At 44.8% G+C, this 24994-nt stretch overlaps 1 protein-coding gene across 1 annotated transcript in view; it reads left to right on the plus strand.

Annotated features, from left to right (window-relative positions):
* The first annotated feature begins 645 nt into the window (after positions 1-645).
* NUDT3 (nudix hydrolase 3) overlaps positions 646-24994 on the plus strand; it is a 113093-nt gene continuing 88744 nt past the window's right edge. The window contains exon 1 of the mRNA XM_081043399.1: positions 646-2514. Coding sequence (XP_080899525.1) covers positions 2416-2514 — 99 coding nt within the window. The 5' untranslated portion in view covers positions 646-2415. The remainder of the gene's footprint in view (positions 2515-24994) is intronic.

Below are 24994 nucleotides of genomic sequence, written 5' to 3' on the forward strand. Positions count from 1 at the left end.
GTGCGCTGCTTCCCGTATTGAAGATCCCGCCTTTCCATCGGATGCCACTTAGCAGCAGCAGTCACCATGTTTTGATCACGATGGAAAGTCTGTGTCACACATCGCTTCTGGTACAGCAATTTCTGGCAAATAAAAACATTATGGTGCGTCTTCATCCACCTTATTCACCGGATCTGGCACCGTGCGACTTCTGGCTCTTCCGTAAAGTCAAAATGACCGTGGAAGGTAAACGTTTTGAATCCCTTCAGGACATTGAGGCAGCCACGACAGCGCAACTAAAGACACTCACGAAAGAGGACTTCCAGAACAGCTTCAAAAAGTGGCAAGAACGATGGGATCGGTGTGTTTGAAGCAAGGGGAAGTATTTTGAGAGGGATTCATGGCAATGTGTCTTTTACTTATAATAATATTTTTAAATTTAAACATTAACTGTATTGTTTGATCACACCTCGAGACAAGGATTTACGTACAGGGATGTTCATTGCTGTTCTAAAGAAACAGAGGATAAAACTTAAGCTTCTAACAATGGGAAAATAATAAAATAATTGATGGTGCAACCATATAATGGACTATTAGGCAGTAATTAGAAATGGTATTTTTTAAATTAATTTTATTGGGGTGACAATTGTTAGTAAATTTACATAGATTTCAGGTGTACAATTCTGTATTACATCGTCTATAAATCCCATTGTGTGCTCACCACCCAGAGTCAGTTCTCCTTCCATCACCATATATTTTAGAAATGGTATTTAAAAAAAACTTAACGACGTGGGGAGAAAGACCAGGGGATAAAAGCATGATACAGATCTCTACAGAATGTGCTCAAAGACATCCATGATTTAGTATTTTTAGCTCTCTGTATTTTTCAAATTTTTGACAATGTGCATGTTATAGTATTTTACAGTCAGGACTTTTGTTTTATTCTTTTTTTTTTAAGTTAGAGACATAATAGCAACGGAGAAAGCCAGAAAGACATCCAAAATGACCGAGATTTTGGGAATTCTGTTATGACGAATGACTGAAATTAACTGAAACGTCAATAATATTAGCTGCAATGTACTGAGTACCTACTATGTGCCAGGAGCCAAGTAGGTTTATTATTTCCGTTTTGTAAAGGTAAATGATGTAATTGAGATTCTATCCTACGTTTGTTTGGTTTCAAATTCTGATCTTTTTGGACTACGTTAAATACAAGCAAATTAAAAACGGGTAATCAGCAATTCACAGACAAATCCTACACAGGATTTTCAATATGTTTAGGGCATCGGCATGACACTGGGTTTGGTCTGCGCTGCTAACATTCATATGCTTACTCCAGTTTTCCTTGCTCAAGAGTGTCTGGAGTCCAGTCCCTGGAGAATGTTTGACATCTTCAATGTATACTCACTTATTGCTAACAACGATGATGCCTTATGATGTGCATTACGTGTGTACATACACGGTCACACACACATACATGTATCTTCCTTTGTGATCTTCGCGTTTACCCTACGTGGAAACACATGGTTTATTGCACGAATAAAGAATTTCAGGATAAACAATCGTTCTTTCTAATGGACTCGATGACCCCAGCCCATAAGACTTCCACCGCTTCTGGATGGCAGTGACACGTGCACCACCCTCCCAACGTGGCCCCTCGCCCCACTTCCAGCCCCCATTATCTGGCCTTGGCAGTACAGTGCTTCACACCGGGCGTCTCGGGTTGCACTCTCCATTGCGTTTAATTACGTCCCACTTTTTCTTCCAGACCTTCCCCCCACACCCTCCCAGACGGACAAGCAGGGCCCAGGCCCCGTCGGCCTGACCTTGGGTCATCTTCGGCCGCGGACCCGCGATGTGACCTTGGGAAAGTCCCCGCATTCCCTCTCGCGAAGCCGCCAGGCCGGGCGGCCGCGTCTCCACCCAGGCCGTTCCTCAGCGGGGCGGAGCAGCGCGGCTCCCGCATCCCTTTCTCCTCCGCGCGCACCCACCAACCCCACCCCTACGCTCCCGGCGCAGCGGCCGGCTCGGGTCCTCTCGAGACGCTCGTTACGCCGCGCGGACAGGGAGGTCGCGATTCCCGAACGCAGCCTGCGCTTCGAGCGCGTGGCCGTCCCGCAGGCCCGCGCCGCCTTACGCCGCTGACGCAGCGTGCCCAAGATGGCGGCGCGGTCGTCGTCGGGGGTGGCAGCGGTAGAGGGGGCGGCGGCCGCGGCGGCAGCGGGGACGGCAGCTGTGACGGCGGCGGCAGCGCGGGGCCTGGGACGGGGAGAATGAGGCCGCGGCGGACCAGCGGCAGAGCCTCGTAGCGGATCAGCAGCTCCCCCTCCCTGTCTCCCTCGGCCGAGCCAGGGGCGCGCGCGCGCGCGGCCGTCCGGAGCGGGCTCCCCACCCTCCACTCCCGCGACCCGCACGGTACCCCACCGGGCGCCGAGGATGATGAAGCTCAAGTCGAATCAGACCCGTACCTATGACGGCGACGGCTACAAGAAGCGGGCCGCGTGCCTGTGTTTCCGCAGCGAGAGCGAGGAAGAGGTGAGGCGCCGGCCGCCGGGAGACCGGGCGCGGGGGCGCGGCCATCGCGGACGGTGTGCGGGCGCTGCGGGGAGGGCCTCGGCTCGGCCCGCGTGACGTTCCCGCAGCGTTTCCTTCGGCGGAGGTGGGGGGGAAGGAGAAAGCACCGGGGGCGGGGGGAAGGGGGTCTGCGAGCGGCCGTTGGGCGCCGGCCGGGACGCCCCGAGCCCGCGGCCTGCGGTGCGGGAGCGGGGCGCGGGGAGGAGGCGGTGGGCGGGCGGCCGTGCGGCTTTCGGTCGTGGCCTCTCGCTTTGGGCCCGGGAAGGGCAGCTCGCACTGGTCAGCGCAGCACGTGTGCGGGGAGGCCGCCGTGCACGAGGCGCGGGCCGCCCCTTTGTGGCGGAGAACTAGTCCGCTCGGTCGGCCGCCGTGGGCTTTCCCGCGGGATCCTGCGTGCGTGGGAGCCCGCGGCGGGCGGGTGTCAGCAAGACTCGGGGCGTTGTGCAAAAGCCGAGCACTTGTTTATTTTACAGTGCGCTGGCTTGCCCTTTCGGTGTAGCCTGATAAGAAAGTACATTTGATAAGATAATCTTTGGGCTGAATTTTTTTCATTTTAATGGGGGTATTTAAGACCTTCGTGGTATTTAAGACGTTTAAAAGTGGTATTTGAGGCCTTTGTCCTGACATTCCTCCCCTGCCCCATAGGAACACCCTTAGGATTAAATGTGCTAGCAAAGTGGAAATGCTTCGAATCCGTTTTGGGGTGTTTTTTTTTTTTTTTGCATAGGGTACTTAACGAAAAGAATCTCAGCTTCTCAAAGCCGCTTCTGTGGTGATCCAGGGAATTCAGAGAGGAAACGTGTTTTGTAAAAAGAATAGCGCTTTGGAAATTCGTAACATGCCTGTGGGAACGCATTTCTCTCGTGTGCACGGTGGTAAGATGGCAGTTAAACTGGAAACAATGAAGGACGGTGAAATTCAATATGTTATAGTCAGGCATTCAGCAGTGGGCTACGGTGGCAGGGCTGCAAGTACAGTGTATCGTGTCGAAATGGGGGGAAAGGAATTTGACCCGTTAGTTATAAAAAGAAGCTGTGATGAAACGGACAGATGGATTGGCAGGAGTATCTGTCCAGAGATATTTAGGAGGAAGTGGGAATTTAAATTATTGCCGGAAAAAAAGTTAATAAAGCACTAATTGAGCTGTTGCGGGGGGTGGGGGGGGTCATGTGTGTTCCTTTTCAACAAAACAGAAGGAACCAGATTTGGAAATGTATACTTTGTGTCCGAGCGTATGTTGTAAATGTCCCCCCAAACAGATGCATTGTAATAGGAGCACCAAGCAGGACCATGCTGTAAATTGTGTCATTTTGGAATACATACTTGACTAAAGTAAAATTATTGGTGGTGTTGACTGCTCCAGAGGCTTTGTTCTTTTCTTATCCTATCATATGCTATAGGAAATACTGGAGGGAAAACTAATTAGCATAATACTGTCTTACTACAGTACTACAGTTAAGTCAGTGAGCACCCCAATTATAAGTAGAAAAGGATATAATTTAGTTGTATGAATGATGCAAGACTTTATTTGGTAAGAAAAAAATCATACTAGAAATTGAGAACAAATGAGCGTTTTGGATACGTTGAAAACTATATAGATCGTAAGCAAACTAATGACTCAATTTTCCATTTTCTGTTAAAGTTTTATTATGTATTGACATTAGCAATACTGATGTTAATATATTTGACAGATCATGGAGTTTCCTCTACTGAATTTCTTTTTGAACATTGGTTAATAAGCAGAAGATTCAAGCAAATCTTTAATTACAGATTCAGTGGATGTTATCACTGAAGGCTAGGGAGAAAAAGAACATGAATGAAATGGGCCCATTTTAGACTTGTTCAGTTCAATTAAACAAGTGTGTACTAAGAGCCTACTGTGGGTGCAGCACTCTGTAATGTGGGATTTAAAGATAAACATCCCTCCCTGCCCCAAAAAGTTGAATAGTTCTTGATGAAATCCCTTAATTGGGAGAGATTTTGGACCAGAAATAATCTCTAGGGTGCTGCTCAACAGATTATGTAATTGTGTTGGATGGGAAGAATTTGTTAGTTCCAGGAGAACTTTTATGTTCTTGATAGAAGTGCTAGAAACTGGAAGTATTAGTTGCCACACATTGCGGGAAAGTGAAATTCAAACTCAATGGGGCATTCAACCCAATTTTATTTTTTAATGGGCACTAATGGCTTTAATCAAGATAGAATATAGTTTACAGAATATTATTAGCATAAATAGGACTCTGATTTACAAGTTTAATTGGTGTCAGGAAGCATACGTACAATTTAAAGAAAAAGAGATGGAAAATACTAGCAGATATTTCAGCCCCAGAAAATTTTATTTATAGGCCAACAGTGATAGCAGCTGAACTACTGATCCAGGTTAGGAAGTGTGAACATACTCAGCAAGTTTACTGAGCAAGTTTGTTGAGCACGCACTGTCAGGTTTTGTGATAACAGTTACAAAGGAGACAGGCAGGGAGCTTAGAGTCTGGTGGACGAGATGGAGGAGTAAACAGACCCAGCAACATGATGACAATGAGAGTTCCCTTTCCTTCAAACCTCTGGCTGCTTTTCCTGTTGATAAACAAGAAACCACAGCAGGAAAATCCCCCCACTTACAAGTTTTACTAATTGTCCCGGACATTTTGATAAATTAAAATCTTTAAGTTTGGGGTGTTTATGATAACTACCACTTATTACAGTACTTTGAACCTGATGTACAGTGAACATTCTCTTACTCAGCCCATGCTTGAACCAACTTGGTGCACCGAACGCTTGACTCTGCGAGTCACTGGGCCTGATATATTTCCAACCTTGTGGCCTCCCAGCCAGTCATTACAAAAAGTCAGTTACGTTTATTTCTGTATCTGTTCTTGTTCATGGTACTTGTTATTGTAATTATCCCGTGTAATTAATTATGATGTAAGCTAGTGAGATTTGAATTAAAAAAAGATGATGGTGTGAGTATTTCAAATGCTTTGGTATGACTCCATAATTTCAAGTCACTAAAAGAAATTACTGCTCAATTATATGGATAAGCAAACTGAAAAAGATAGGGAGGGGGTCTTAAAAGTCTGGAAGGACTCTGCGCATAGATCACTTCGTGAATGATTTTAGGTTTTTGCTTTTCTTTATAGAACTGGAAAATGTACGATAGAACTGGTCATGTACGATGAATGGCATATGCGAGAAAGACAACTTGCAGTTCAGCAATAAATGAACACTCAAGACAAATTCTTGGACTTACAAAGATTAGCAAATGAATATACATTTATATTAGTAATGTGCTATGTCTTCCAATTAATATTTCACCACAAACAGTATAGAAGACTGAAACTTCTTAAGATTTTATTGCACTATGTTGGGTAATAGGACATTCATCTTTATCATATTACTCAACTTTGGTCCTCCTAAAGCACTTCCAGTGAGGTTTTCCCTCTTCCCCCACTCCCGTCCGTTTTTGGAGCGTCTGTGACGACAGCAAGTGAGAGACACTAGGGTTGGGATTGCTTGTACTCCGCACTCCCCAGAGTGGGGTGGGTAATTGTAACACAGGCATTTTAGACCGTTGAAATAGCTAATAGAGTGGTATACTCGCTTAGAAATGCCAGTCATGCAGACCTTATACCAGATGACATCACAGTACCTGGGCAAGTTAAAACTGGTCCTGAAGGGTCTGTTGGTACCCTGGGGGGAAAATGAGTACTGGTAGGGTCATCTCAGTTAGCTTTCCCTGCGCATTCAAACTTTAAAAAGAAAGGACGAAACTGTCCTTAAGTGTTGGGTTTGTTGAGCTGGCTGCTCCATCAGAAGCCCTGCGGCTCTTGGCAAGGGGCTGCTCTTCTCATCTCAGATCCTTGAGCTCACGAGGTTGGGTGGGAAGATGATTGACATTGAAGATCCTCAGTAGGCAGAGACTGGTGGCCTGTGTGTCAGTAGAAATGCCACAATAGAGCAGGTGGAAGGATGTCACTGCAGACCACACCTTGCTCCAGGCTCAGGCTCAGGGAGTCAGGTACAGGTGGCAGCTCCAGAGGTGATAAGCATGACAAGGGGCTTCCAGTAGGTCCCAGGCTGGTCGGGTAGTACTTTTGCAGTCTGTCTTGGTCATTTGTTTTCCAGTATTACATTCTCTAAGATCTTCCAGGTGCATTGACCAGTCGTCTGACTGGACGTTTCTGCCCCTCCTTTTCCTCAGTCTTTCCTGGGGGCTTTGTGTGTATGTGTGCTTTCCCGTGTGCCTGCCTAATAATACTGGTTGGTCAGCTCAGCTTCTATTACCTCCCATTCTACCTGCTTCCCCATATGTGAATTCTGGTCTGAAATCATCTCCTTTCTTCCTTTCCATGCCTTGCCCTAATGGTATTTGTTTTGGGGTGATTCTCATTTCTCAATACATACAGTGTTGCGTATCTACTGTGTATGAAGCAATCTGTATTTTTCTTCATAGCTTAGTACAAAAGGGAAGGACCCTTGTTCAAGAATCTGTTTGTTCATTTGTTCAGCACATGTGTTTTGAGAGCCCTGCTATGGACTAGTCTCTGTGCAAGTCATGGGAGTCCAAAGATAAGTAAGGCGGGTCCCTCAGGAAGCCGCCCCCTCTGCCTGCACTGCCGGGTCTGTGCCCATCCCCTCCGCCTACCCAGCGACCTCACTCCACTTGTCTGTCTTTCCAGCTTCGTCGCCTTGCCTTCTCTGCACCATCATTCCCAAGTAAACAGGCTACAATATTTACCATCTTAAAAAACATGCTCCCTTGATCCTAGATTCCCTCCTGCTACCAGCCCTTTTTTCTCTCCCTGTATTTGCTGACTCCATTCCCCCCCTTCCCATTCTCTCTTGAACTCATTCTTGTTAGGCCCTCATTTCTATGATTCTGCGAAAGCCACTCTTCAGGATAACGTACAAGTTACCAAATCCAGCGGCCAGTTCTCAATCCTCATGTTACCTAATCATTCCTTCCTTCCTGAAACACGTTCTTCATCTTGCTTCTAGGGCGTCTCTAGTTCTTCCCTCCCTTTCTGGTTGCTTTTTCTTACCACTGTTGTATTCCTCCTCGTTTTCCTTGCAGTGTACGACACGGCACAATCTTTGAACCTCCCCCCATACACCCAACACACACTCACACAGGAGGTGACCTCATGCAATCCCCTCTTTAAATACCATGTTTATATGGGTTCCTTTCATATGTCTATTTTTAGCCCTGATTTCTCTCCTGAAATCAAGACTTGTATATCCTGCAATCTACTCAGTATTTCCATCTGGATATCTGAGAGGCATCTCCAAATGCCCAAACTGAATTGTTTCCATCTTGCAAAACATTTCAGTTTGCAAAACAGCAGCAAAAGCCCACTTCTCCCACCGCTATCCCTCTTTCAGTAAATGAAATCTCCGTGCTACCAGTTGCTCACGTTAGAAACCTTGAAGTCATCCTTGACTTCTCTCTTTCTCATACCCACATCTGATCTGATGACAAATTCTGAATCACTTTATCTCTTCAACCTCGACCATGCTCTTCTAGCCTAACCCATTCTTACCTCTTGCCTGGACTAGTGCTGCCTCTTCCTAACTGGTCTCCCTGCTTCTGCCCGTACTCCTCTAGTTTTCTCTACCACAGACAGCTGCTGGAGGGATTCTTCAAACAGAAGTCAGACCACGTCACGCCTCTGCTCCAGGGGTGTCTCAGGAAATCCACAGTCTTACCCGTGAACTCTAAGGCTCTTGTCTGGATGGTCTGGCCCTCTGCCGTGGCTCTGACCTCGTCTCTTACCCCTCTGCCTCTTACTCATTACTATCTTCCAGTCACACTGGCCTCTGTGCTGTGTCCTTCCCCTATTACCTGTATGCCTTGCTCCCTTACTTGAGGTCTTTGCTTAATTTTCACCTTATAGGACAGGTCTTTGGTAATCAGCCTGTATAAAATGACACTAGTCCATTGTCACTGTGTGTCTCTTACGCCTTTTTTCTTGGCAGCATGTATCACTACCAGACATACTATGTATTCATTTGTTTATTGCCTGTTTCCTCTCACTAGAATGCAAGCTAATCCCTGAGGATAGGGATTTTGTCTGTTTTTTTCTGTTTTATTCACTCCTGTATCCTCAGTGCTTGGAACTTGGTAGATGCTCAGTATTATTTGTTGACTTGTGTGAATGAATGAATGGATGAATGAACACATAGTCAGTCTCTGCTTTCAAGACGCTTACAGTTAGTGGAAGAGCTGGAAGTAGCCAAAATACACCAAGTGCTAGTATATACCAATAATGTGTTGATAAATACCGTGTTTCCCCAAGAATAAGACCTCGCCGGACAACCAGCTCTAATGCGTCTTTTGGAGCAAAAATTAATGTAAGACCTGGTGTTATTTTACTATGATATAAGAGCAGGTTTTATATACTATAATATAATATATAATATAATATTGGGTCTTATATTAATTTTTGCTCCAAAAGACGCATTAGAGCCGATTGTCCAGCTCGGTCTTATTTTCGGGGAAACACAGTATGTTTCAGGGAAGTCTCCCAGCTCTTTCCTTATTTCCGGTGTCTTAGTGACAGGATGTTTGACAATCTTGTGTATCAGCCCAACAGGAATATATGTGTATTTGGTTGTAAATCTTTTCTGAATCTTATTGGGTCATCCTATGACAGGACACAAGATTTCTTTTAGATGCTGACCTTGGAAGTCTGTGCCATCTCGCAGGATTCGTGTTAGTTGATCTCCAACCCTAGTGGTACAGTACCTTAGGGAGAAGGATTTCATTTTGCTGATAGCCTGGAACTTACCAATTTCTTGGTAAGTAAATAAACCAACAAACTACAATCAAGTGCATAGTGGATTCTGTTTGAATGACTTGTCCATAGTGGTTCATAGTCAAAAATATCTGTCAAGTCTGGATTCTAAAGTTTAGTTAATATTAGACCAGTAATTAGAAGGTGAAGGTGGAGAGAGATGGTCATAAAATTTTCCTGTCATCATCATTTTGTTCTTTAGGTCAAAGTGAAAGAAACATGATGTAAAGTTTGTGGGTGCTGAGTCTTGAAGCATATGAGTTATGGTGGGTAACATATGAAACAGAACAAAGGGACCATCATAGGCAAAAAAGATAAATGTGGATAAAAGAAAAATAAGGAATTGAATTTGGAAAGAAAGTCCTCAAACTTAAATTTTAGTAACAAAACATACATACCCGAACTCAACTTCCTGAGTAAAATCCTCTCAACACCCACTAAAAAAACTTCCTTGAATCCAGTTTCAGAATTTCTGCCCTAAAAGTAACATGGAAGCGGCTCAAGAATGTTCACGATATTTTTCCCAGCCTTCCTGAAGCCTTTGCTTTCTGACCCTTTAAGTAGGGAAAAATTGTTCATTCATTTACTCATTCTGTCTGCAGACTTGTACTGAGTGCCTACTTCTGGGCCACACACTCTTCTGGGGACACAGTGGTGAACGTGGCAGAATGGACGGCCACACTCTTGTGGAACATTTACTAGAAATGCAGGGAGAGGACGGTAAATGAGCAAAAACGCCAGTGAACTTGATTTTAGGCAGCAGTGGGGGCTGGGCAGGAAATAAATGTCTGATATGGGTGTGGGGGGGTTAGCAAAGTTTGATTGGGTGATTCCTGAATGGTTAGGCAGAGGGAAGAGCAATTACTGGGGCCCCAAGTGAGGAAAGAGCTAGTCAAGGAGGAAAAACAGGAAGCAGGCCAGCATAGCTGGAGGGCAGAGTCAGGGAGAGTGGTGGGAGATTCCAGGGGGGGGGGGGGCGGGAGGGGCCGGGTCCTGGGGGGCCTTGTTACCCTTCCAGTTTTCCTGCTTCTCCTTCAGTCTCCCCTGCCTCTGTCACTTAAAGCAGGCCAGCAAAGCAAACCAGTAAGATTTCATGAAGCCACCTTCTTTCCTTTGCATGTGAGGGGTAGAAGTGAATAGGGTGGTGAGAGTTTATTAGAAAAAGCTGTTAATGTACAAGTAGCGATAAAAGAAAGTACTCTAATCGTTTTAAGAGATAGGTCTGAAAGGACCCAGAGAAAAGACCCTAAAGTTTCTTTACCCTCTTCTTACGGTAGTTTAGTCAGACAGACTATTTTGAATAGGTAATAAATGCATACAGTACAAGATTCAAAAGGTACCAAGGATCCAGAGTGAAAGGTTAATCTCTTCCCCACGTCTTCCCTAGCCACCCAATTCCTAGATTCGCCCTAGATTCTTGTGGAGACTGTGTGTGTGTGTAAGTCTATTGCACATTAATCAAGTAGTTAACTTGTAAAAGTTAGTATTGTCGTACATTGCAAATGAAAGATTGGGGAGCATTTTTTTGTTTAATAGAACAAAGATATGCCGATTTTTCCTAGAAATGTGTCTGTACCGGGCCGCTTGAATACTTACAGGTTTCCACGTTACCTAGTTTTTATTGAAGTTCGGTTACCTTAAGTGCCGGGGATCCTTCTAGTGTGGGGAATTGCATGTGTGTGTGCGCGCACGCGCAGTTCTTGTGCGGCTGAGCATGAACACATCCTCAGCTGTGGGCTGCACGTGTGTCAGGAGAGTACAGGGGTGTAGCAGCTGCTTGCCTAACTGGACTTCAAGCCCCTGAAAGGCAACTCGACGGTTGTCTGGGTCAGACAGGGTTTGCTGATTTCTCACCAGTCTCATTGTTTGCTCGGAGCTGACCTTTTAAGCCAAAGTGTTACGCCTTCCTTCTCAAGGTAATATAAGGGCCTAAACTTGGTAGGAAGCTGTTTCCTTTAGCCGTGGGCCTTTGCCCCCAGCTGTGGAATGGGGGCAGATAGAACTCTGGGTAGAATTGTGGTTTGTCAGCTTCCCCTGAGGTAGACCATGCCTTAAACTTCTTTTCTATGTCTTCCCACCCGTCCCCCCAAATACCAGAGATGGTTGTGGGAAAACTTGACTGAAAAAGATCAGCAGAGTGCAACCTCCTTATTTAATTTGAAATAGAAGAAAATGCTAGAATGATACACCTATATTCAGATATGAGCACCAAAAGTATTTGCAAAGCAAACATGAGTGCTGTTGTTCGTTCTTTCTTCCTTTTCTTTCTTTTCTTTTCTTTCATTCTTTCTTTCTTTCTTTCTTTCTTTCTTTCTTTCTTTCTTTCTTTCTTTCTTTTCTTTTCTTTTCTTTTCTTTTCTTTTCTTTTTTTCTTCTTTTAACATTTTATCATTTAAATTGTGTGTGCTGCAGCTTCTTTCTTAGTGCAGTTAGCCAAAAGCGGACTGTTTTTGCAAATCTGGTTACGTATCTGAGGCATGGTAAGATCATGTTTTTTTATGTGCTTTAAAAAATATATTTAAAAAGATATACTTTAAAAAAAAACCTTAGACAGTTTAGGATGCTTTTTAACTCATTTTCAAAATTGGAAATTAAAAACTCAAGTGTCATAAAACAGGATCTTATATTGATGTATTTTGTGAGCACAGATAGAGAAAGAATTTCTACTCCGTAAAAATATTATTACAGAAAGAATAAAAATTAAAATCTAAAGCAAGTAGAAACTGTTATAAAGAGAAGGCAAGAGTATTATAAACATATGAAAGGAAATGATCCCTTAAATATGCTTTCTTTGTGTGAGGTGTGATCAAACAATATAGTGAATGTTTAAGTAAAAAAAAATTTATTGCAGTAAAAGACATTGCCATTAATCCCCCTCAAAATACTCCCCCTCACTTCAAACATGCTTATCCCATCGTTCTTGCCACTTTCTGAAGGAGTTCTGGAAGTCCTCTTTCGTGAGTGTCTGTAGTTGCGCTGTGGTGGCTGCCTCCATGTCCAGAATTGATTCAAAATGTTCACTTTTCATGGTCATTTTGACTTTGGGGAAAAGCCAGAAGTCATATGATGCCAGATCTGGTGAGTAAGGTGGATGAGGACACACTGTAATGCTTTTACTTGACAGAAATTGCTGTACCAGAAGCGATGTGTGACATGGAGTCTTTCTGTTGTGATCAAAACATACGGTGAATGCTGCTGCCAAGTGCCATCCAACGGAAAGGCAGGGATCTCCAATATGGGAAGCAGCATGTGGAACCTTAGTGTGTGACAAGGTTCAACTTGTTTGGTGCAGTCAGGTATGAACTACAGTTAGAGAAGGTGTGTCTTGAGGTGTGCCATAAATCATCCTCCATCATCATGCTTTGGGTCACACATCGCTGCTGGTACAGCAATTTCTGTCCAATAAGAACATTACAGTGTGTCCTCATCCACCTTATTAACCGGATCTGGCACCGTGCGACTTCTGGCTCCTTCCCCAAAGTCAAAATGATTCAGGACATCGAGGCAGCCACGACAGCGCAACTAAAGACACTCACAAAAGAGGACTTCCAGAACCGCTTCAGAAAGTGGCAAGAATGATGGGGTAAGTGTGTTCGAAGCTAGGGGGAGTATTTTGAGGGGGCTTCATGGCAATATGTCTTTTACTGTAATAATTTTTTAAAAATTTAAACATGCACTGTATTTGTTGTCACACCACCTCATATATAGTTACTTGATCTCTTTGTTCATAAAACAGAAAAGTCCTTTTAAAGAACTGCCTGAAAATTCTTTGCTGTGGGTCAGTTTAACAGTTTTCTGGTGTGTAAGAGCAGTTTAGCAATGATGAACAGAAATTGATATGAACGCAGACATACAGTGCTTCTACTTCTATTAAAAGGAGGAAGAATAGTGATTTTTTTAATATTTAGGAATCGTAATAAAATACTCTTTAAGAGAAGTTATGTGCTTTTATAAAACACTTTATACGTGAGTAACTTGAACTAATATATTTTAAATAATTGGAACTTTGATTATTTAATGTTTACGTTTGCTTTCCCTTTGCAGAAACGACTTGGTTGCTAGACTTAGATTCCGTCATTTACTGAATGTACTGAGCCCTGACTCAGATCTTTTACACCTATCACTGCGGTGCTGATTTCTTCCTGGGAGGTTTTGCAGTTTTGGTAGACTGTCTTTAATAATAAGACAAAACTTACCGGGTTTTTTTGTGTTTTGTTTTGTTTTTTAATGTTACATATCTTTTTTAAAAAAAAAAATTTATTGGGGAATATTGGGGTACAGTGTGTTTTTCCAGGACCCATCAGCTCCACGTCAAGTCATTTTCAATCTAGTTGTGGAGGGCAGGGCGCAGCTCACTGGCCCACATGGGAATCGCACAGGTGACCTTGGTGTTATGAGCCCTGTGCTCTAACCACTGAGCCAGCCTGCCACCCACTCTCCAAGCTCAAGCGGTTGTTTCCACTGGCCCATATGGGAATTGAACCAGTAACATTGGTGTTGAGCACTGTGCTCTAACCGCTGTGCAAACCGGCCACCCAAAACTAACAGGTTTTATTGGTAAAATGAGTTAGAAAAATACCCAGTTTCTGTGTGTAATAATTGTATTTCTATGATATTTTCATAGGTTCAGCAACTATTTAATAAGGAGCCAGCTCGGGATCATCATCCTGCCAAGCACTATGAGTGATTTTTCTTTCAAGGGGAATTTTTTTTATTAATTATGGTATCCATAAAGAATACTTCAAACTGAGGAGTTTGAGATGTGTAGAATGCAGAATCAGAGCTCTTGAGGAGCTTTAAACTGTTGGCAAGATGCAGTTTAGAGTGTAAAATAATTAGGAAATTGATGGAAAGGAGTGTGTTTGGGAATTTGGAGGCGTCTGAAGGCGTGCTGGAGTGTTGGGCAGTTTATGGAGCGCGGGGCTAGCCTGCGTGTCTTGGTTGGATTTACATAGCGGATGGAGACGATTCCGGGGGAAAACGTTGGGCCTGGTAGCCCATGGAAAGTCGGAGGCCTGGATGGATAGCCGTGGGAAGCCTGTTTGGCTTAGTGTTGTGAGGACCACCAGTTGATGGTTTGTGGCTTTGTTTGGGCTGCAAGATGATTAAAGAAGTTTTACAAATTAGTTGCCAACATTTTAATATTGAAAAATTTCAGTAAGAAACCTGGTCTTTAGGTTTCTCTAGACAAGTCAGGCAATCTGGCAGCACTGGGCCGACATCCATATGTAGCGACTAGCCAGAGCTGAGTGGGGCGCCCTCGGCAGTGTTCACTCCTCCTGGGTTGGCCCGAGTTCTCCCGCTGCCGCCATACTGGGCCCAGTGTTGGCTGCCATTCATTGTAGTGGCCGAGGTGTCACTGCCTTTTTATTTTTATTTATTTACTTATTTATTTATTTATTTATTTATTTATTTATTTGCTTAAAGCCATTCATTTATTTCCTATGTTTTATTTATTTTTTTCCCAGTGTTTTTTTTAATAGTTTTATTTTATTTTATTTTATTTTTACACCATTTTTACACCATTATTTTTACACACCATGAACCCCCCTCCCCCCATCCACCACCACCCCGACCTCACACCGAGCCATCACATTATACACATAAAATTATAGTTGGCATTCATTAATGTCACTGCCTTTTTAAGGTAGAGTTAAGAAGAAGGGTACAAGGGTTTCTTGTACCCTTGCAAATTTCTCTTCCAAGTGGGAAGGTGGAAGAAGAAAAAGACTACATGTTTCAAGAAAAATGAGCAAGTGCTTCTTTCTTTCTGGAGATGAAAATATTCTACTTCCTTACTCTGGAAACATGGTATGTTTGTGTCTGTGTAGTCTGATAGATTTCACATACTTAGGCCCTGTCATGTGGGGTCTCAGCTCCCGCTCCCCACATGAGAACGCAGGATGAGGCCAAAAAGGAACACCCTGGAGCCATAGGTAGGGGAGTCATACCTCTATCGTCTCACTGGTGGCTGGGTTGGAGACACAGGAAGCAGGAGCCACACGGTCTGCAACCTGCCGTCCACGCTTGCGGTTAAGAACCCACTTCTTAACCGCAATCTGCTGTCTGCTTCTCTGCCACCCAGCCAACCCCTTCCCGTAGCCACGGCAGTTACATTAGTGGCTAATGGCTAATCGGCAACAACTGACGGCCACCCAGCCACAGCTGATGGCCATCTAATCAAGCCAGCACCCTTCCACGTGAGGCTGAGAGCCTGGAAACTGCTCTCTGGGGCTCTGTCCCCACAGGCCCCCTGCTGAGTCCCCAGAGGGTGGCAGTTGAGTTTTGATGTCTGTGGTGGTCAAGAGCTCGGGCCCCGGAGTCAGACAGACCTGGGGGAACCCTGGCTTTTACACTCACTAGCTTGGTGGTCTTGAGCCAAGTACATGATTTTGCCTCATTTTCACTTGTGAAATGGAGTCAATAATAGTACCTCCCTATTTCATTGTTGGAGGATTAAGTGAAGTCACTTAATATATAGAACACAGCTCAGTGCCTGGCACATGTAAACGTTCAGTGCCCGCTGTGTAAATATCAAGCTGAGAAAAAGGCAATTTCTAGCTTCATTGCAACTTGGACTCACGGTAAGAAGGTTATAGGAATTTCTGGGCCCCAGTCTTTTGTGTTAGTTAATTCAGCTAGTGCTTCTTGAGCAGAATGCAGTGTGCTGTGTTCCAGGGAACGAGGCCGACGCAGCCCCTGCCTTCATGTTGCTTACAGTCAGGCAGTGGAGGTAGGTAAGGGAGCCAGCCATTGCAGTACAGTGATACTTAAAGTACAACTGCCAGTACGGTGGTTCCATGGTTCTCTTGTTTCCTCTTTGAGGACAGTTGGGTATGAGGAGAGGACCAGACGGGCAGGGGGCTTGGTGATGATGGGCCCTGCTCATAGGAGCGTGGCCCCATGAGGCATGCGCCAGCCCTCCTCCGCCTTCCCTCAGACTGTCGTCATTTATAGGGCACCTGCCACCCGTTAGCCATGCCCAAGGCTGGAAGAAAAACGGGCAAGAGAAGCCTTTCTCTGGGTAAAGAAAGTTCTTGCCCTCTGCCTGCCTCCCAGCTCTGCCCCCAGTCTGTGCTGGGAGAAGAGAAACTGAGATAAAGTCCAACCCAAACCCGTGTCTGGAAGAGGAATAAAGACCCTTCTCCTCACCCCCAGGACTGGAAAACAAGAAGGCCAACAGGCACCCTGGTTTGAACCTTGAAGTAGCCTCGGAAACAGGAAAACCCTTCAAAATTTCATTTCCCTTTTCCTTCATGATAGTACTACATACCATTAAAAATTAGTACTTTATTCCATGTCTAAGAAATTATTTTACATGCATAAAAGAAAAATGATTTAACAACTTGTATTTTATTTAAAACAATCCCTATAGATTGCTTTTATAATAAAACTTTTTTTTAAAGCTAGAAATACAGAACTATGGGAGAAAGAAGAGGGGAAATGAATTCTTCTTGGGTTTCGTAAGGTGTGTGCCTGGGAAGGACTTGGCGGAGGATTTGATGAAGGGACTTAGGGAGGGTACGCTGTGGTCAGGCCGGGCAGGAGAGGCCATGGGCAGTGAGGTCATCACATCCCCAGTGGAGCCCCTGGAGAAGAGTTTGGATGGATGTGGGACAGGGATTTGGAGAGTACTGAATGATTTTTCTGGCAGAAAATCAGAGTGCATAGAACAATGTTTCTGGAGAGTAGTTCTCTGAATAACTTGGGAAGTGGGTGTGCCTGTGGGAAGAGAGATAAGTGTTTATTATTTCTAGGGTCTCTGGCTGATTCCTCCTTAGATTAATCTCTCCTTTTCGGAGAAAGCTCTTGGAGAGGAGGAAGGGCCCACCCTACACCCAGAAACTGAATGGACCAGTGTGCTAACTCCATTCTCCAGTGTGCCCATGTGTAGGACTCAGGCTCCACGAGAGGGTGGGCTGGGGGCAGTGGTTCACTCTGTAGACCCAGGCTGTGGTTTTTGCTGCTGGCCCTGGCGTGCCCGTGTTATGGGCCCATCTTCCAAGTGTGGCCCTCTAGACCCTCCACTCCAGTTTTCTGAGCCTTTGATATTTCTTTCAGTCTATTCCTTTTGTCTACAGATGGCCAGACTTGGTGTCTGTTGCTTTGTAACCCAAGAACCCTGTCTAATATACCCTCTGGGTAGTTTTATAGGTAACTTCCTCACTAATCCACTGTGCCAGAAGAAATGCATATATGTTGAGTCAGATTTATTTATGTATTTTGTGGGAGAGCTTTTTAATTCTATTTATGGAGCAGGCTTTAACATTGTGTGTGTGTGTGTGTGTGTGTGAAAAATTTCTTCATGTTAAAGTTTGTAGTATTGATTTTAAATAGTCCAAAATAATCCAGTCAGATTAGAGCAGATGTAACTAACACTAATGTGGATTGATCTTTTAATGAAACGCGTGCCGGCATCATCCGACCCTCTCTCCACGCTTGATGCTTATAGTTTCTCTTTTTAGAATTGCACTAAAGAATATTTGAGAATGTGTGAATTTTTAATGTTTTAAACCTTGTGGGTGTCAAGCAGCAGATAAATGAATTTTATAAATACGACTTTATGAAAATTATAGGATGCTTCTTAAAACACACATCGTGTAGTCTCTAAGTTCTGTTTTGGTTAACAGGAATTTATAGAGGCTTTCTTTATACAAAGCACTATTCTAGGTGCAGTGTTGATTTTAAAACTGGATATGTTCTCTGCTTTCTAGGAAGAATGACTTTCTAAAATAATGAATTAAATTTCCTTTAACCATTTTAGTGCAATTGAACAAGTAGCTACTGTGTGTCCCGTGTGGGGTCATGTAGAAAAATTGGAGAGGCAGGACTTAATTACGTGGAACAATTAGAAAAATGTAGAAAGGCCGTGCTTTGGAGGTACTTCATGTTGGAGACAAAATACTACAGTACTCAGTCTAGAGCTACAGGAAATGGGTAGGATTTAGATAGTTAGGAAGGAGGGAAAGGGTGTGTTGGGAGAAGAGGACCCATCATTGAGGGTGGGAATGAGCTCTGAGCGCGAGCCTGGTGTGGCGGGCAGGAGATGGCGAGGGGGGAGAAAGGGCGGAGCTGAGCCAGCGTACAGAACCTGACTTTCAGAGGATGAGGAATTTGGGTTTGATCCCGCAGTGTGGAACTATGATTGTCCTTTAAAAGGTTGTGAAAAGGCTTGTTTGAGAGTGGAATGCAGGATAAGGATAAGCTTGATAGACTTGCCACCAGAAGGAATGGTTGGGAGAATGCTACTTTATTCTAGAATTGAGAACCATGTCAACGGGAATGGAGTGAAGAAGTAAATTAAGAGGTGTTACAATCAAAGGAGTGGACAGATTGGGTGACAGATGATATATTAAAGATGAAGGAGTTTGCAGTTAAAGATGACTTTTACATTTTGATCCTGGCTGACAGAAAAAAATGGAAGTTTAGAAGAGAGGTTGATTTTTGGAGAGAAGATGGGACTTTGGTTTTGTCTTGTCGAATTTGAACAAATGAACTGATGACAGATGGAGACGTGGGACTAGAGGCGGAGTGAGAAGTCAGGACTATAGATAGAGGGTGGAGTGTCAGGGAGGAGGTGGGGAGCCCAGAACGTCAGCGTGAGAAAAGCTGAGGGCGGGCGGGGCCTGAGCGCCAGGCTGTAGTGGTCAGAGAGGAGGGTCTCACCCACGCTGAGGGGAGGAACGTTTGCCAAGGGCCTGTGGGAGGTAGAGTCAGACCTAGCGCAGTCAGATGTGATGAAGGAGCGCGGAGCAGTGGAATCACGATGACTTTAGGATCCTGGTCCAAGGGAATGTCAGATGCACACGTGGATTTGGGTTCATGAGGACAGGTTTTAGGAAAGAAGTGCATTTTCTTTGAGATTTGAGGGTAGATAAAAGAAAAACTTAACGCCTCATTATATTGACATGCACTTGAGAAAACTTTCAGATGGCCCCATCCTTCTGAGAAGAAGTTAAGTGTATTCACTGGACGTGGGCTAGTGATAGGTGTTTAAGAGGCAAGGAAAAACTCTGCCAGAGTTGCTGTGGTATAGTTGGAATTGAAATAATAATTTTGTAAGGTTGGAGGTTGCATGATCTGGATCCTCACAAACAGTTGTGGGCCTACTGTGTGTGGAGTACCACAGAGGATAAGCTGTGAGCAGGAGAGACAGTTTTAGATCTCTGGTCAGTTATAATGTAGTGGGCTCAGAAGAGAAGGTAGAATTTATAGTGTTCTAAGCTTTATTTCCTTATCCCTGTGTATGTAGAACTGGAGAGGGGAAGGGGGTAGCAGAGATGTTCCAACGTTGGGGACTGATTCACGAGCATTGTATAAGGTCAGAGGAATGGGAATCTGGCTGAGAGTCAGTTTTCTCATCCATAAAATGGGAATAAATAGTACCTAATTCATGAAGTTGCTATGACTTGAATGAGGAAAGATAAAGTGCCTCCCACGTACATACTGAGCACTCAGGAATTGGTAGTCATCACAATGAGGAATCACAGTGGCCAACAAATAATTCCGCTACGGTGAGGTAAGTGCTGTAGAAGAACCCAGCCTAGAATGCTTTGGGAATGGAGGAGTGATGAATGCTAAATTGGGAAGTTGTAAACAGTGGGAAAGGAGTAGATCTTGGTGTTGAAGGGTGAGTAGAAGTTTGCTGCTACTACATCAGTACAGATCGTGTAGGCATTTTTAAAAAGTCAGGTCCTGATCACAACAGCCTAACACAGCTGCACAAAGGTAAACTTCAGAGTGGCATGTGATCCAGAAATACAGGAAGTGGCGAAGAAAGGGTTTGATGCAATAAATGGAGCTGTGTGAGTTTCCTTTGAATGGGCTTTATGGAAGGAGGTGAGACCTGTGGTTACAGAATCTTTAAATTTGTAAACCTGGCAGTAACCGGAGACGTGCTCCGTCCAGCCACCGCGGTGAGGTAAGGGAACTGCAACCCAAAGGGTGTTCACATCTGTCTACTGTGACATTTCTGGGAAAAGAATGACAAAGGCAGAAAAAACAGGAATTTCTTCAGATCCACAAACGGAGATAATTAGGTGGAATGGAAGCATCTTGAATAAAAGTACATTTCTAAAACTGACTCCCAGCATCAGCATTAAAACCCCCCAAAACAGCAGGTGGAGTGAGAGGCTGTGATACAATTGTAGAAGCGGAATCTACACCGAATTCAGCAGCAGCTTTGTCACCATTAGCTGCTGCCGATCACACATCTCAGAGCCACTAGGTGTGTGTTGAGGGAAGAAGCTGAGTTTGTAAGAAACATGGATGTTTTGGGCAAATTTTGAATGCCAAAACCAAAGATTTTTGAAGGCAGTTTTATGAGTCTTTTTTCGATTATAAAGTTACTTCACACTATAGCAAATTTGGAAAACACCCCTCTTTTGAGCCCCCTAGATTATGTCACCAGAGTTCTCATGTGTCTTTCTTGCTTATTGGTTTATCCTCCGTGGTACCTACATGATGCTCTGTACGTAGTAGGCCCACAGTTGTGAGGATAAGTACCGTCCATCTTTCAGATAAGTTCTTCCAAAGCATATAGAGGAAACTATTTTCTTTAATCATAGTTTTTAGTTTTTATAACGTGATTGATTTATATACAATTTTATGTTTTTTTCATGTATAATAATTTTTTTCTAATTTGAACTTGGCATACTTTTTTCCCCCAAGATTTTATTGGGGAAGGGGAACAGGACTTTATTGGGGAACGGTGTGCACTTCCAGGCCTTTTTTCCAAGTCAAGTTGTTGTCTTTTCAATCTTAGTTGTGGAGGGTGGAGCTCAGCTCCAGGTCCAGTTGCTGTTGCTAGTTGCAGGGGGCGCAGCCCACCATCCCTTGCGGGAGTCAAACTGGCAACCTTGTGGTTGAGAGGATGCGCTCCAACCAACTGAGCCATCTGGGAGCTCAGAAGCAGCTCAGCTCAAGGTGCCACGTTCAATCTTAGTTGCAGGGGGCACAGCCCACCATCCCTTGCGGGAGTCAAACTGGCAACCTTGTGGTTGAGAGGATGCGCTCCAACCAACTGAGCCATCTGGGAGCTCAGAAGCAGCTCAGCTCAAGGTGCCGTGTTCAATCTTAGTTGCAGGGGGCACAGCCCACCATCTCTTGCGGGAGTCAAGAAATTGAACCGGAAGTCTTGTAGTTGAGAGCCCACTGGCCCGTGTGGGAATTGAACCGGTAGCCTTTGGAGTTAGGAGCATGGAGCGGGCTGGCCCTGGCATACTTTTTCATGGCAACGTGCCCATTGAGTGGATGAAAGCATTTATTTGTTCTTGTAAATGACATGGTTAAATCACAAAAGAAGGTAGTGTTTGTAATTCCAGTAATTACTGGTTTATTTTTCTCCAGCCTCACGAAGTACACATTTTAAAAAACATGACAACCAGCTGTAATATCTTTCAGAATTACAACCCTCCATTTGCCACCATCTTTCCCCAGTGTTCACTAAAAAGCAAGTTTGAAATACAGAAGAAGCCACTTCGAGACTGGTAGGAGGAGTGGAGACATGGAACTGGCTTGTCCCACACCCACGTGTGACCGTTAAAAATTGGGAGGGATATCTCAGCTGCTGAGGCTTCCCTGGAGGAGCAAGGGGTCCCAGCCCCACACCAGGCTCCCCAGTCCAGGGTTTCAGTGCCAGGAAGAGAAGCTTCCGTAACTTCTTGTGAAAACCAGCAGAGATTGTGGCTGAGTGACACATTGGTGGCTGTAGTTCCAGGTGACCCTCATAAAGGGCCCACAGATGGACAGACTTGCTGACGGACTCACTCCGAGAGCCAGCACTGAGACAACGCCAGGACTTACAGGGAGAAACTGAGTTGTCTGGTTCCAGGATGAGGGCTGGAGGGGGCAGCTTTCTCCTAGACAGAAGTGCTAGCAGAAGCCATTGTTTCTTTGTTGTGTGCTCACGGAGTGCAGATGCAGGCAGCGGCCGTATCTGAGTCTCCACCAACCTGGCTAGCACTGTTCATTTCACTTTGCCCTGGTGATTCTGAGACCCTTCTCCATCCAACATCCAAACCACTTCCAGTGGCTTTTCCATACAAACGGTCTACCTTGGAGCATGCTGTAGACTTTCCTAAAATTTCTCAAAGGTTCACAAAACCCAAACAAGCAGCATCTGGCTTGAGCGTGTCCTGTAGCTCTGGCTGAGCAGCCCTAAGCATGGTACTAGCTGCAGCCGGCCTTAATTCCTGGCTTGGCTTCTCAAGGCACCTCCAAGCACAGCGCAGGTGAAAGACATCTGTGGATTGCTTTGTGGTTCATGCCAGGTGGCCCCAGGCAGGCACAGGTTGCAGCTGAACTTGACCTGCATTGGGAGGCCCCAGGTCTGGCATGCCCAGTGGCCAGCTTCAAACCATCTGGGGCATCACCCAGATGCCTCCAAGGATGATACACCCAAAGGGCAGACTGGGGAGGCCCTGGTGCCCTGCTAAAGCAAATCCTGCTCTGTAGGATCACCCCCGCACCCCAGCTGCTCCGCCGTAGTCACAGCCAGTCCTCATAACCAATGAGCCCAAGGGTCAGTCCCTCCACTGAGGTGCAAACCAGCCAACTCTCAGTTACAACAGGAGGACACACACAGCCCACTCCACAGACACACCTGGAGCACCCCACCCTGGTGAGCAGGGAGACTGGGCCACTGAGCCCCACAGCACACCTACTACATAAGGCCACTCTTAAGACTGGGAGACATAGCAGACCTACCTAATACATAGAAACAAACACAGGGAGGCAGCCAAAATGGGGAGACAAAGAAACATGTTCCAAATGAAAGAACAGAACAAAGCTCCAGAAAAAAGAACTAAACAAAATGGAAACAAATAATTTGCCAGGCACAGAGTTCAAAACCCTTGTTATAAGGATGCTCAGTGATCTCAGGGAGAACTTCAACAAAGAGATAGGAAGCATTAGGGTGGCCGGTTGACTCAGTGGGTTAGAGTGCAGTGCTCATAACACCCAGGGGCCAGTTCAATTCCCACGTGTGCCTGTAAGCTGCACCCTCCACAACTAGATTGAAAACAACAACTTGACTTGGAGCTGATGGGTCCTGGAAAAACACACTGTTCCCCAATAAAAACATTTTTTTTTAAAAAAGTAAACATTAAACAGGACATAGAAACCATAAAAAAAAATAACCAGTCAGAAATGAAATGAAGAACACACTAGAGGAAAGCAGAGTAGGTGAAATAGGATCGAATCAGTGATTTAGAAGATAAGGTAGCAGAAAATACCCAATCAGAACAGCAAAAAGAAAAAAGAAACCCCCAAAATGAGGGTAGTTTGAGGGTTTCTGGGACTTCAAGCTTACCAACATTTACATCACAGAAGGAGAGAGCAAGGAATTGAAAACCTATTTGAAGAAATAATGACGGAAAACTTCCCTAACCTGGAGAAGAAAGTGTATATTTAAGCCCAGAAAGTGCAGAGTCCCAAACAGTGAATCCAAAGAGGCCAACACCAAGACACGTCATAATTAAAATACCAAAAGGTAAATCTGAAAAGCACCAAGAAAAAAGCGGATACCTACAAGGGAACCCCCATAAGACTGTCAGCTGATTTCTCAACAGAAACTTTGCAGGCCAGAAGGAATTGGCACGAAATAGTAAAAGTGATGAAAAGAAAGTATCTACAACCAAGACTACTCTACTCAGCAAAGTTAAAATTTAGAATCGAAGGACAGATAAAGAACTTCCCAGACAGGAAAAAGCTAAAGGAGTTCATCACCACAAAACCAGTATTACAAGGAGTGTTAGAGGGACTTCTAAATATGAATAATAAAATGATAATTACATATCAACAGTTAACTTTAAATGTAAATGGATTAAATACTCCAATCAAAAGTTAGGGTAGCTGGGGGCAGCTGGATGGCTCAGTTGGTTAGTGTGAGTTCGGAACAATAGGGTTGTGGGTTCAATTCCCACATGGGCCAGTGAGCTACACTCTCCACAATTAGATTGAAGACAACGAGCTGCCACTGAGCTTCTGGAGGGGCGGCCAGATGGCTCAGTTGGTTAGAGTGCGAGCTCTCAACAACAAGGTTGCCAGTTCAATTCTCACATGGGATGGTGGGCTGCGCTCCCTGCAACTAAAATTGAAAACGGTGACTGGGGCTGGCCCGGTGGCTCAGGCGGTTAGAGCTCCATGCTCCTAACTCCAAAGGCTGCCGGTTCGATTCCCACATGGGCCAGTGGGCTCTCAACCACAAGGTTGCCGGTTCAACTCCTCAAATCCCGCAAGGGATGGTGGGCTGCACCCCCTGCAACTAAGATTGAACATAGCACCTTGAGCTGAGCTGCCTCCCGGATGGCTCAGTTGGTTGGAGCATGTCCTCTCAACCACAAGGTTGCCGGTTTGACTCCCGCAAGGGATGGTGGGCAGCGCCCTCTGCAACTAGCAACGGCAACTGGACCTGGAGCTGATCTGCGCCCTCCACAACTAAGATTGAAAGGACAACAACTTGACTTATAAAAAAATCCTGGAAGTACACACTGTTCCCCAATAAAGTTCTGTTCCCCTTCCCCAATAAAATCTTTAAAAAAAAAAAAAAAAAGAAAACGGTGACTGGACTTGGAGCTGAGCTGTGCCCTCTACAAGTAGATTGAAGGACAACGACTTGGACCTGATGGGCCCTGGAGAAACATACTGTC

The sequence above is a fragment of the Rhinolophus hipposideros genome (genome assembly GCF_964194185.1).
Source record: "Rhinolophus hipposideros genome assembly, chromosome: 3".
Taxonomy (NCBI): Eukaryota; Metazoa; Chordata; class Mammalia; order Chiroptera; family Rhinolophidae; genus Rhinolophus; species Rhinolophus hipposideros.